General features: G+C 40.9%; 1 protein-coding gene across 4 annotated transcripts in view; it reads right to left on the bottom strand.

Annotated features, from left to right (window-relative positions):
- Positions 1-207: 207 nt before the first annotated feature.
- The window catches only part of ACVR1C (activin A receptor type 1C), a 79,376-nt gene continuing 65,797 nt past the window's right edge, over positions 208-13,786 (bottom strand). For 2 of the 4 annotated variants that reach the window (XM_061608743.1, XM_061608746.1), the window contains 6 exons: positions 13,343-13,573; positions 10,164-10,331; positions 7,105-7,261; positions 6,301-6,425; positions 4,592-4,722; positions 208-2,807 (listed from right to left, as the gene is read on the bottom strand). In XM_061608743.1, coding sequence (XP_061464727.1) covers positions 2,682-2,807; positions 4,592-4,722; positions 6,301-6,425; positions 7,105-7,261; positions 10,164-10,331; positions 13,343-13,573 — 938 coding nt within the window. In that variant the 3' untranslated portion in view covers positions 208-2,681. The remainder of the gene's footprint in view (positions 2,808-4,591; positions 4,723-6,300; positions 6,426-7,104; positions 7,262-10,163; positions 10,332-13,342; positions 13,574-13,786) is intronic. The other 2 variants (XM_061608744.1, XM_061608745.1) reach the window with 2 other exon arrangements.

Below are 13,786 nucleotides of genomic sequence, written 5' to 3'. Positions count from 1 at the left end.
CCAACGTGCTGTCAAACTAACCATCAACCCCAACCAGCATGGCCAACAGTAAGTGATCATGGGAGTTGTTGTCCACAACATCTAGAAGGCATCTCATTGGCTACACCTGCTCTAAAGACATGGGCTCTTCTTTTAAAAAAAATGTTTTAAAGATTCTCATCATTCTCCCACATTCAAAATTCACTACAGGCTTGATTTCCTGAAAAATAATATTTAAAATATATACACTCCCATTACTCAAATTTTCATAATCTAATACCCATGATTGTCTGACACCCCTTTGTTCACATAATTCCCCTTTCATTAAGGCTCAATGTAACTCTGCATAAAATAGTGCTTCTTTTTAATCCAGACTTCAATGTTTTGGCTTTTTCTCCGTCAGAATTCAGGCAAGCGTTTATTACACATGTGCTCTAGCATTCTAACTTTTGGCACCACAAAGCACACAATCCAATTTTATCCCAACAGTGGTCCTTACCTAATATTTTGGAATATTTTAGTTCAGAAATCAGAAGTCTGAAAACAAAGCATATGTAACAAAATGCAGTTTCCAACATTTAACTATAAAGTTGCATTTGAAGCTTTAAATAAATGGCCACCTTTTAAGGCAACGTATAATAAAATGAGAAGTTTAGTTTCACAGTATATATGTTCTGTTGAATGTCTCTCTTATTTGTTTAATAAAATACTAAACAAGAACAAATTCTATACACATTGCACCAGCTATTCTACAAAATTCTGTTGAAAATGCTTCAATGCCTTGATAAACTTGGTCCAAGATTCTGTTTTGTTTCAAGGACATTGGCACACTTACTTTAGGAATATAGAAAGCTGCCTTACACCAAGTCAGATAATTGGTCCATAGAGTTCAGAGAGTAATCTACGCTGACTGACAATAGCGCCTTCCATGGTCTCGGGGCCAGACTACATGTTATGTTAGCTATGTACTACTCATTCAAGAGCAGGTTTTTAAATACAAATTTCCAACGTGAGGGGTGTGTGTGAGGGGGAGGGAGATCTACATTTGTGAGCTTAACTCTTCCCCCAGCTGCTATGGTCCTGATCTGGATTCGGCCCCTCTGGCTGTAGTCTGCATGGGGGGGGGGGAAATTCACACTAAAGTAAATGGGAGTTATCTCCCCCCCGGATGCAAAATGGCAGGCATGGAAGAGGGGTAATCCAAATTAGGACCACAACAATTTGTAAAGATTTTAGGTCCCCTAACCCGCACCACCTCCACTGCACTGACAATCTGTGTAAAAGAAACAAAACCCCTGAACCTAAAGGCATAGCTACATTGCCAACATAACAGGTAGTGTGGCTATTAGGAAGAGGTCTTTCATTTCCCCTGGTGTTTGGTCCCAACTGGAGATGCCAAGGATATGTGCCTCCTTTTGCACACATTTTCTACAGTCACAAAATACTCCTAATGTCTTAGTTTAGAACAGATATATTTAGCACATTTCAGCTTTCAGCTAGCTGGGATGCCTATCCTCCATGGCAACAATCCACAGAGAGGGACATTTGTCATGGCATGGGGAGGGGGGTGGCTTATCACTGCTCCAGGGCCCTCCAGCATGCCAAGGGGAATATGAGAAGCTTAGCATCCCTGAGTGGGCATTCATGCTCCAGATCCCATGGAGATCTTGCAAGACAAGTCTCATGTGGAGGGCTGCTCCAGGCCTATTATGTTGTGTAGGGGTTTATGGCATAGACTTCAATTCTTCAGATGAGCTGAAAAATTATTCAGCTTGTGAAAATTTGCAGAAGGATGAAAAAGTGTGGCTTAGGCCCTCCATATATTGTAGCATAGAATAAATACACATTACATCCAGGTTTTACTTTGAATGCAAACCTTTTGAACAATTGATGGGTCTTTCCAATACTCTAGTTCATTGGTTCCCAAACTATTTCCTCCATGGACCACTTGAAAATTACTGAGGTTGGACCACTTAATGAGTTTTTTGCCTATTGTAACAATTGTAAAGCGCTGTGCTAGACACTGTATGATTTTTTAAAAATTGTATTTTAATTGCTTCTTTTATTTCTTATATTTTATTGTAGTACAATTTGCATTTCATAGAATTCAAATTTTAATACAATAAAATCCAATAAAAGAAATAATAGAAGCAATTAAAATACAATTGAAATCAATATGGGCATGACATAGACTCCCTGAACAAAGCTTGTGGACCACCAGTGGTCCACAGACCACAGTTTGAGAAACCCTGCTCTAGTTTCCTCAATTATCAGCATACTACGTGCACAAACTACAAATGTCCTCTGCTATGGCGACATGATCCTCCTCATGTGATAGAGTTCTCAGGCACGCCCTGGGGGTTTGCAGAGGCTCAGGAGCTTGTGTCTGTATGGCAGGGGTAGGGAGGGGGGTTTCACACAGCGGAGCACTTTGAGTGGACCACATCCCATGTTCCTCTAGCTCCCCCCCCCAAAAAAAGAGTAATGTTTTATTAACCAGCCAAGGCAATCTGGACATCATAAACCAGCTGAAAATTAACCTTTGAACAACAAATGAAGTTAAAAATTTCCAGTACTCTGGCTTGGGCTCTAAAATACTGTACTCCGCATCATGTGAGGTAGAGCAAAAAAAACCAAGACAATGCAACACACACACCCCAATAACAAATGATTTCTTTCCTCTTCTGTGGGGGAGTGCAAATTTAAGCTTTGGAATCTTGTTGTACGCAGAGCTGAGAAATGGTCTTCTTAATGCGAAGCGCTGTCAGCCGAGCTGCTCCGTTGGCGTACCAGCACTCGCGCATTATCCGGCCCATTACTCTGAGTGCCTTCAGGAAAGAGCAAAGCTGAGTAAGAAGAGGGTGCCCGTGGCTGTCACAGGGCTGCAGCATGAAAAAGGGCCAGTAGGCAACAGAAGATTTCAAAATGCCAACATCTCAAGCATTTCTTTCATATTTTTATGTGCTTTCGATTATTGTATTTTGGCTTGGAACCTTTCTGTTCACAGACAGGGGGATTTCCTGCCTCCCCACTTCCCCCCTGCAACTCCCTGCAACCCTGAAAAGCATCTCCTGAAGGTTGGGGGACCCTCTTGAAGAGCATGCTATGGCAAAGAGGGCTGTAACAGGAAAGAGGAAATCAGTGGAAATTAAGGACCCCCTTGCAGAAGAGCCTTCTGCTTGTGCAAATACACTTTTTGATCCATGCCTCTGTGCATACTTTGAACAGATAGGAAGTATAGATATTTCAAAACTAGATAAAACCAATGACCTAAAGTCCCTGTTTTTCATCCAATTTGCCCCCAGCACCTGTCTCCTAGGAAGATTCATTTAAAAATACATAATGCTTAGGCTACGGTTTTCTGTGGAGATTAAACCAAAGCGGCACCCAAAATCAAACACAGTAATATTTGAGTGCTTAAACACTATATATCTATATCTCTCAGTAGTAAAGCTGCTGGCATTCCATATCTGTTGATAAGTCTTCCCTGGGAAGTTTTTTTTAAAGTCACAATAACTATGTTATATGGAACAGCATTTTCATTACCAAGTCTTTCCACTGATAGTAACCCCAACTTAACTCAGTGGGATTTACTATTTACTAGACATATATAGAACTGTGCTATAAATCCTAAATGTTTTGGAGGTTGGGGGGGAGTGAAAGTCAGTCATGAGGACAGAATTCTCTACACCTGGTTGAGGCACTCTATTCAGTATTCTTATTCTAGAATTAAACCAGGGATTAGCAACCTTTTGAGGGCTGAGAGCTACGGCAGTGGTTCCCTACGGCAGTGGTTTTCAAACTATTTTTTCTCCATAGACCACATGAAAATTGCTGAGGGTCTTGTCAACCACTTTATTTTTCTGCCTGTTGTAGCAATTATAATGCACTGTATGATTTTAGTTGTATTTTTATTGCTTCTTTTATTTCTCATATTGTATATTTATAACATATCTCTGGAGCATTATATTCTGTAGAATGCAAATTGCAATGCAATAAAACACAATATAAGATGCAGATTATCATACAATAAAATATAAGAAATAAAAGAAACGAAAATACAATTGAACTTTGCCACAGACCACCTGAATGAAGCTCGCACACCACTGATGGTCACAGGTTTGGGAACCCCTGCTCTAGGGAGTAAGTGGTTGGGGTCACATACTGTTGGCAATGGATGGGGCCAAAGCAAAAAGTAGGTGGGACCAAAGAAAAGGTGGATGGGACATCCTTTCTCTTTCTCTTCCTTTGTCCTCTTCATTCACCCCCTTTCACCCACCCCCTTTCACAAACCCACAAGCACCCAACCTCTGCCCACTTTATTAATTAATTCTCCCTCTCTATGGCTTTGGAGGGCCACAACAAAGGAGGTCGAGGGCCAGATGTTGCCCACCTGTGGATTAAACCCTGGAATTTGAAAAGGGCTCTAGGGTTGCATTCTGCCTCATATTGGTCCCTTTTACTCAACTAGAAGGATACATGCAACCAATAAAGTAAATTACTTCTTTATTGGTATGCTTGTATACTTTAATTCGGATGAAAATGTACACTTTTAAGATACACAGTAAAAGCTGCAATCAAAGGAAGGAGGGAAAGCAAGAGAAAACGTTACCTCACAGCTTTGCCACTGATTTGGGATATTTGGTCTAAGTTTTTGCTCACAGACTACCTTTCTCATATCTTCTATTGAAGGATCAGAAGGCACAGCATTGTAATAAGGTAACTGGTACTCCTCAACATTTCCTAGAAGAGGAACACGGTACAAATGTACTTTTACTGAGAACACTTCAAATGTTACGGAAGACAAATGCTCAGGCGTAGGAGGAAACACTGATCCATTACCAGCTTCCTGGCACACTTGTGCAAATATCTACTGAGGCAGTGTATATGTTCTTTGAAACATTGTTTTACCAAACCATTTACTCGTGCATGCAAAAAGCGCCATCTGTAAAGCAGCATTCTTAGACTAAAAAATGAACAACGCAAACACTTGGAAGCTTATTTTCATTGAATGCTGTGGCGTGGGGAAGTCCCTGGAATTGCCAGGTGCTTTTCCCCAGCAATCCTTCTGTCAAACATGTAAAGCAGTCCGACAGCTCCCACAATTCTTCCTGTCAGCTGTTAAGTGGACTAATATACTGTCACTCAGATCCAAAGACTCATGAGTAGAAGAAGAAAATGTGTTTAGTAGGAAAATGTAATAACATAACACATTGTATATAATGTCACATAACAAACTCACACAGCCCTTTATGTTTGAACCTGGACTCAGCTCTATGGTTTTACAATCTAGTGGGGATGATAAAAGGTCACAGTGCCAAAAGAAAACTAGATGCAGGCCTGTGGTTGTGGAAGTGTTCGGGGGAACCACATAGGAACGGCTGTATAGGTATGATCCAGCAATCTTATCATACACAGCTTCTGGTCTTCACCAGTCCTCCCCACCAGTGTTCTTTTCCTTCTCCCCCCCCCAATAGAAAAAGCCTAATAGAAAATGCCAAGAAGAAAAGAAGGGAGGAAGGGGCAAGAGCCCCCCAACAGATTGTGGTGGTGCCTCCTCCTGTCTGCCTCCTCCAGAGGTGACTGATTCAGTCTCTGGATTGCTGCAAGAACGAGCTTCCAAGTCTCAGCTCCGTCCATGCACTCTTGCACCCCCTAGCGGCTCAAACTGTCATCACAATATGAGAGCAGACCAGTATAAATATTAGATATAGAGATATATGAGATTTGTAATTGATGGTCTTGTGTTATTATGAGGCTTTGTTTTGTAATCTACCTTGGGGTCTGCTGGTGAAAAAAAAAAGATGGGGATACAAGTTCTTAAAATTAAATAAATAAATAAATCATCCCAACATGTTTTTTTCCTATTCTCCAGTCTCCCTTTAAAAAACAAACAATATTCCTTTACTCATTCCCACTAGTGATTTCAAATGCTCATAAGCCCCCTTCATGCATTACTCATATGAAGGGTTATCATACTTTGTCTAGGAAGCATTGTCACACCGCTGCCCCCAGTCTCAGCACTGATTTAGCCCCATTCCCAATTCTTGCACTGGCAGGACTAGTTCGTGTATGTGATGCCAGTAGTATATCTCTGCTCCTTGTCATAGTGTGAGATCCTCTTCACATGAGTAATGCATAATTCCACAACCACGGTCCTATAATTAGCTCAAGCTTGCATTAGACACCACTCTGAGCTCCAAGCAAATATAATGAAATTTGTGTCCCTGTTGTTATACTATGTGAAAAATGAATTAAAAATACAGGGACAGGTGTTTGGTGAGGTTTATGGAGCTTTAATAAAAGAGCCATAGATTATACCTCCAACCGAGCATCTTCGGGATATCTCCCAGTACACCAGTCCAAGAGAGTAGATATCTGCACGCTTGAAGGACTCAAAGATATTTATGTTCATTGTGTCATCAAGTATTTCTGGAGCCATGTACCTTTCAAATACAGAGATAATGAAACTCACAGATTTACCAGAGAAGGGGAAATGGTGTGTTGACATTAATGAACAAGAATTAAACTTAAGGAACGACAGATCAACATGAAATACAAATGTGGTATTTATAGATCATGAACTTGTCTGAGAGAAAACAAAAGATTCAAGGCACTATTGACATGTCTCCTAAAAAAATGTCCTGGGAGCTGGCATTTAGCCCTCTTCATGAAATCAGTGTTTATAGAATGAGCACACATTAAGGAAGGGATTAGAATCTCAATAATTGATCCTGACCCTTGATTTATGCACATTCAGTAGACCATCAGAACACAGTCTGGCCTGGTTTGTACATCATGCTAAGTCAGACCATGCTCAGTTCAGGAGTTCCCAGACTGTAGTCCATGGAGCACCAGTGGTCTGTGAGCTTCATGCAGGTGGTCTGAGGTTGTCTGTGGATTTGTGGCTGAAGATGGGAGACAGTGCATCCATTCCATTAAATATTCATACTGATTTTTAATTGTATATTTTTATTGCTTCTTTTATCTCTTATATTGGATTTTATTGTATTGTAGTTTGAATTCAATATGTATAAGAAATAAAAGAAGCAAAAACAGGGGAAGTTTTTTTGCCAATAGTTAAAGGAAAACAGTACTTTGATACATTAAAACACGCTGCCTTACCTCTTCGTTCCCACTCTAGGATTCTGAGGTATGTCAATTGTGTTCAACAAAGAGTCATGCTTCACAGCTAGTCCCAGGTCAGCAATGGCACAAGTTTCATTCCTTTTGACTAAAATATTTTTAGACTTCAGGTCTCTATGGGAAATCGCTGGTTTGCCTATGAAGCACAACATATACTGCAAGTTTAAAATGTATTCATATTTCAATAAATATATTTAATAGAAACATTCAGTGCTTATTTCGGTTAAAAAACGAGGTGCTGGTACTCATATCTTGATAAAACTGCTATGGGTGCCAGCACAAATGGGCAGCAAAAAAAGAGGTGCCAGTACTCTGTACTGGGGAGTGCTGTCACTAAAAAGCACTGGAAAATTTCATAGTACTGTATGTATGCAAATAGGAGCCACAAAAATTCAGAAATGCTTTCTGCTTAACAGTACTTTTTCAGCTCTTGTTTTAACAACCAAAATTATCTGTCACTACCTTTGACAGCTGGGGTGGGAGACCTTTTTTTCATTGGGGGCACATTCCCTCAGATATAATGTTGCTTTGGGGGCTGCATGCCAGCAGTAGTTGGGCCCAGAGCCGTACACACAAACTCTCTTGTTACTGAGACAGAGAGAGTGTAGATAATGATCATCTCATCTTAAGCCTCATCTGCACAGTACATTCAAAACACTATCATATGACTTTGAACCGTCCTGACTTCTCCCAAAGAATCCTGGGAACTGTAGTTTGTGAAGGGTTCTGAAACTTGTCTGGAGACTCCTGTTCTCCTCACAGAGCTACAATTCTCAGAGTGGTTTAACAGTCAATCCTTCTTCCCAGGGAACTCTGGGCACTGTGGCTCTTTGAGGGGCGTAGGGGTCTCCTAACAACTCTCAGCACCCTTCACAAACTATAGTTCTCAGGATTGTTTTTTAAATAAACCATGACTGTTTAAAGTGATATGATACTGCTTTCATTGTATAGTGCAGATGGGGGTCTCTCTCTGTGTGTGTGTGTTTCTCTTACACACACACACACACACACACACGGAGACAGAGTCACCCTGCACACACCCCATTACCTTTGCATGCATGCATCCATTCATCATGTGCACGCATCCACACACTCTCCCCCACTTCTTCAATGCAATTCTAACTGTGTGCAGGAGGGGGGGAGTGAAAGGCCACTCCTATATTTACATTAATATATATATGCCACCCCAGTCCCTCATTTATACTGTTTTCTGTGATGTTCCATACTTGCGTGTTATGTACAATAATTATGGTAAGAGTTTGTAGAAGGATGTTTAAGATAAATGGTGAGTGCCGTGAGAGGAAAATGAAGGAGTAGAATTCTGGAGTGTGCTGGCTGGTAACTGGTTGAGTGATCGGGGATTGAATATGTATGTCTGAATGTGTGGCAGTTGGTCAGTTGGATAGGGTTATGATCTGGAACAGTGAACAGGCTTGTGTTTTTAGAGTTGATTAGTTAGCGTAGGTTCATCATACGTTTATTATTTTGGGATTAGATAAAGAAGGGGTGGAGATATGTTAGGAATATTTAGAGTGGGCAGAGCAGGCAAGGATATAAAGAGTTAAAAAGTCCTTGAGTAATATAAGTGATGTAACATAAGAAACCACATACTTATGAACACAGAGTAAACTTGCTTATTTCATTAACATCTGTTACTTTAATAAATGTTGCTTGTTTTCACACATGCCTGGTCATTGCCTATGCTAGAAGGGAATGAGATACACATATCTATGGTGGCAGCAAGTACCTGAAGGAGTGAAACAGTAACAGGTTACAGGGAATCAACCCAGGGCTGTGGACTTTTAAAGAGACAGTGTGTGTGTTAAATTCCCTAACACAGCATTATTAAAGCCTGTCTCTGTCTCCTAAGAGCAGGGTGTTAGCAGTATAGAAGTGCAACATTTTCTGTGTTAAAAGAATTTTGTGAAACTTAAACCAAGGCGCCTTTTATATAATGATTTAATCCCCCATTCGTTTTTTAAATTGCTTTATAGCTTCTAAGAGCACCTTGTCCTTGCAAACTAAAACAGAGTGAAGCAGTGGATGGAATGGTACACTGGGGGAGGGCTGTAGTTCAATGGCAGAGCGCCTGCCTTCATGCAGAAGGTCCCAGGTTTAATCCCTAGCAGCTCCAGGTAGGGTTGGGAATGTCCCCTGCCTGAAACCCTGGAGAGCCGCTGCCAGTCTGTGTAGACAATCACAATACTGAGCCTGCTGGACCAGTGGTCTGACTCAGATCCCTATCTTCCTACCACACTCAACCCAGCGATCTTGGGCCAGTTTCTTATATCTCAACCAAAACCGCCTCCCAGGGTTGTGCTGACAATAAAATAAGGAAAATCCCACATACACTACATGAGCTTCTCAGAACAAGGTGATATATTATAGAGTGCTTAAAGTTTTCTAGGTGCCGTTCAAAGATTGAAAAACTACAACACAGTCCCCATCCACAGGCTTGCAATCTAAGAGACGTTACGCAAAAGGCAAGAGAAACAGGGAGAAAAGTAAAGCTTCTCCATGAGACCTGGCACTGTAACAAGCTGCCCCATGAGATCAGGCAAGCTGCCGTGCTATAAGGTTTTTGATGACAGCTGTTGTTTCATCGAGCCTTTGGGCAGTAACTCTGTATGTTGATTTTAGATATTTTAATATTTATATTCTGTGCTTGGTTTTGTTTGTTTCTGTTGTTATTGATCCTAATTCTCTCCCTGTGACCTTAGCGTAAAGGGTGGGTTATAAATCCTAACAATGAATGAGAGAAACAAATAAATAAGAAAATGAGTACATTTAGATACTAATTTTTCATAAAGTTACATAAAAGGTCAGTAACCAGGTGGTTGGGCAAGGAAGGGAGTCAGATCTGGGAGAGGAGGGATCATATGGCAGTTGGTTCCAGCTGAGCTGAGAAGCAAATTGATGTGAGTTTGTCAAGCTGTACATACAAATATATCATCCTAACATGCATCCAAGTCATCCTCTTCTTCTGTTTGAAGTGAGCTTAATGTGATGATTACCGCGTGAAAAAAAATCCACAGTACCTTGAGTGCCAACAATCTCCATGTGAAGATGGGCTACGCCACTTGCTATGGAAAAAATCAGTTTAATCATCCCATTGGCTGTCACAGTGTTGCTGTTTAAGTAATCAAACAAAGAGCCATGCTCATAGTATTCAGATACAAGCCACAGCTGAGTCCAAGTCCCGTTATCTGCAGAGAAACATACTTGTATTTAACATTATGTAGCAGCAGTGCAGTAATTTCAGAATGTATCAGATGTGCAAAACTCATCTACTTTCTCAAAGAAATATTTGGCAATACAAAACATAAGAAGAGCCTGCTGGGTCAGGCCACTGGCCCAACTAGTCCAGCATCCTGTTCTCACAGTGGCCAACCAGGTGCCTATAAGCACAACAACACTTTCCCCACTTTGGCCTCCTAGCAACTGGCATTCAGAGGCATACTGCCTCCAACTGTCATGGTAGACTATAGCCATCATGGGGAGGACCTAGCCATGGATCGCCTTATTATCCATGAATTTGTCTAATCCTCTTTTGAAGCCATCCAAGATGGTGGCCATCACTCCTTCTTGTAGTAGTGAATTCCATAGCTCAACTAGGCATATCTAGTACTTTGACTCTCCTGAATCTTCCAGCATTCAGCTTCATTGGATGTCCACAAGTTCTAGCATTATGAGGGGGAGGAGTGGAGCTTTTCTTTACCCACTTTCTCCGCACCATGCATAATTTTATGCACCTTTGTTACGTTTCCTCACACTCACTTCTTCTCTAAACTAAAAAGCCCAAACCATTCCTCACAGGGGAGTCACTCCATCCCCTTGATCATTTCTGAACCTTTTCTGAACCTTTTCCACCTCTACAATATCCTTTTTGAGGTGAAGCAACCAGAACTGTACACAGCAGAATTTTAAAGTAGAAGTACAAATTATGGCAAAAGGGAGTTTCACACTCGAAGGCTGCATCTTCAACACACTTACCGAGGAGTAAGTCCCACTGAATACAGGTAGGCTTACATCCAAGTAAACATGCATAGGAATTGTGTTGTAAATCTTATTTTGTAAGCTGTACAGTAAGAAAATAACTAGTGAGGATCCACACATCATTAGAAAAAGAATGGAAAGGTACATGTTCTGCCTCTTGCAGCCCACCTATCCCACTTGCTTTGGTCCTCAATAGGACATGTTGTCATGCTGAATGCCATCCACACTAACCATCTGTTTAGACAGTATTGTTAGAAATCTGTTGATATCCCTTTATTAGAAGGCATGTGCATCATGTTTTCAAAGATGCTCAAGCTACTTTTATTTTTCTGATAAGAAACTACAGCTAAAACTGGCTACGTATTCTAATAAAGTGTCTCAGACAGTTAGGTCAGCAACCAGGGGTGGGATCAGTGGTCATATGATTGCTGGAAAATGTGAGGGAAACACTAACATGGGATTAAAGGGTATGAAAGAATCAGAGCAGAAATTGCAAATGAGTGCCAAGAGTTCAAGTTTGGAAAACCAATAAATCTTGCATAATGTATTATTAGATTAACAACCATCGTGCAACGGACACTGCCCTCCACCCCAAGTTGCAATCACTCCACACCTATATCAGATCAGATCATGACTTCTATTACTCACTGTCCACACAGACTTAGGTATTATGTATTTTGAAATCAATGGGTTTAAGAGCACTTAACAATATGTTGCATTGTGTAAGCAATACCTATACTAATGATGTATTTTAAAATGACAACCAACACAACAAATGTTCTTAAAATATGGAAGGATGGGTGATTTTATTTTTCAGTTTAACTCTGAATGTAACCAAGAATAGACCTTTGGGCCTTGTTGAATCTCTTTTACTCTCCTCTCCTCACCAAAGCATATTTTAATTATGGACATTTTTATTTTAACGTTTTAATTCAATTTTTTTTTTAGTATTTGAAGTATGGTGTATTTTTAATTATTGTGCATTTTAACAATGTTGTGTAATTTGGCGTTTATATTTTCTAAATGGCTTAGAAGCCTATTTCGGCATGAAGCATTGTTATTATTATTATTATTATTATTATTATTATTATTATTATTATTATTATTATTATTAAATACTACTACTACTACTACTACTAATCTCCTTGTCCCCACTCTCCAAAAACCTCAAATGGCGCCCTTGCCTTCCCACCTATTTTCTAATTAAGTGGCTGTTCCTGTCAGGTCCCAGCGAGGGGAGTCCTCATCAGAGGAAGACCAAGAGGCTCTGGTCTTGGACCCAGCCCTGGCTCAGGCTTCATCTGAGGGTGAGGGGCCATGGCCCTGTGAGGAGGCCCAGGACAGGCCGACTCCACCTGGAGCAAGTTTGGCCTCTAACATTGGGCAGAACAGCCCACAAGCCCAAGTGTGCTGTAGTGAGTACAGTGCTGCACTAAGACTGTGGAGAGACAGGTTCAAATCCCTACTCATCAATGAAGATCACTGGCTAACTTTGAGCCACTCACACACTCTCAGCCTGGCCTACCTCACAGGGCTACTGTGAGGATAAAAAGAGGGGGGAAACACACCAGATGTGTTGCCTTTGAGGCCCTTGGAGGATAGGCAGGATATAAATACAACAAATAAGTATCAAAGAACAACATAAAAATCACAATTTAAAAAAATCATACCCCCACAGAGTTATAAACACAAATAGAAGATACATCTTAAGAGTATCAGATGCAAACAATAGTAAAAAGAGTGCAAAGGACAGTGCTAAAACCCACCACCATTGAGAATTGTTGGGGAGAGGAACCATACACAGCCAATCAAATCAGATTGCCTGCCAGAAGTCCAGGTGAACAGGACAGACTCTGCCTGGTGCTTACAGGATAACGACAAAGGCAACAGGCAGGGAATGCCCTTGGGAGGGAATGCCCTGATTAGTGCAAGCCTTTCTTCTGGTCACCATCTAGCCTCCCGTGGTAAGGGCATCCTGCAAAGTGCCTCTGCCTGGGGAGGACAGCGGTGAGGCAGACTTGTATGGGAGTATGGCAGAGTGGAACTGCCCCTCTTCACCTAATCCAAATGATAATAAAACTAGGGTTTCTTAATCCGTTCTACGAGTGACATGTATCTAATCACACACACTCCAAACCATTTAAAAAAGAAAAGAAATACCACTGCACTGGGCTAATCTAGGACAGGGCAAGCATTGTGAAACAGTGTGGAAGTACTATACCCTTGTTATCAGCAGCAATAAAACCCAAGATATTTTCATGCCTCAGCATGATTGTCTGATAGATTTCTGCTTCACGAAACCAAGATCTTTCATCTCTCGAGGAAAAGATCTTCACAGCTACGTCTTCCCCACACCATTTTCCACGCCAGACTTCACCAAATCGACCTTTTCCTACTATTTCCTGAAGAACAATAGTCCTTGCAATTGTTCTTTGAACGAGTAGAGGTAAACCTAACAAAAGAAATGCAGGCGTTAAACCCACCACCAGTCATGATTATTGTTCTGCAACATGTGTAATATACACAGATACAAGGTGGTATTTGTTGCAGAATAGGTTGTTTGTCTCACCTCAAAGACAGACATGCTGTAGCTGTAAAGTCTAAACAGGTTCTTTTACTTAAAAATGGATGTTACTTGTTACAGCAGAAGGCAAGGAAGAAAGGG

The sequence above is a fragment of the Rhineura floridana genome, chromosome 2 (genome assembly GCF_030035675.1).
Source record: "Rhineura floridana isolate rRhiFlo1 chromosome 2, rRhiFlo1.hap2, whole genome shotgun sequence".
Lineage (NCBI taxonomy): Eukaryota > Metazoa > Chordata > Lepidosauria > Squamata > Rhineuridae > Rhineura > Rhineura floridana.
This window is presented reverse-complemented; position numbering and strand designations above follow the sequence as displayed.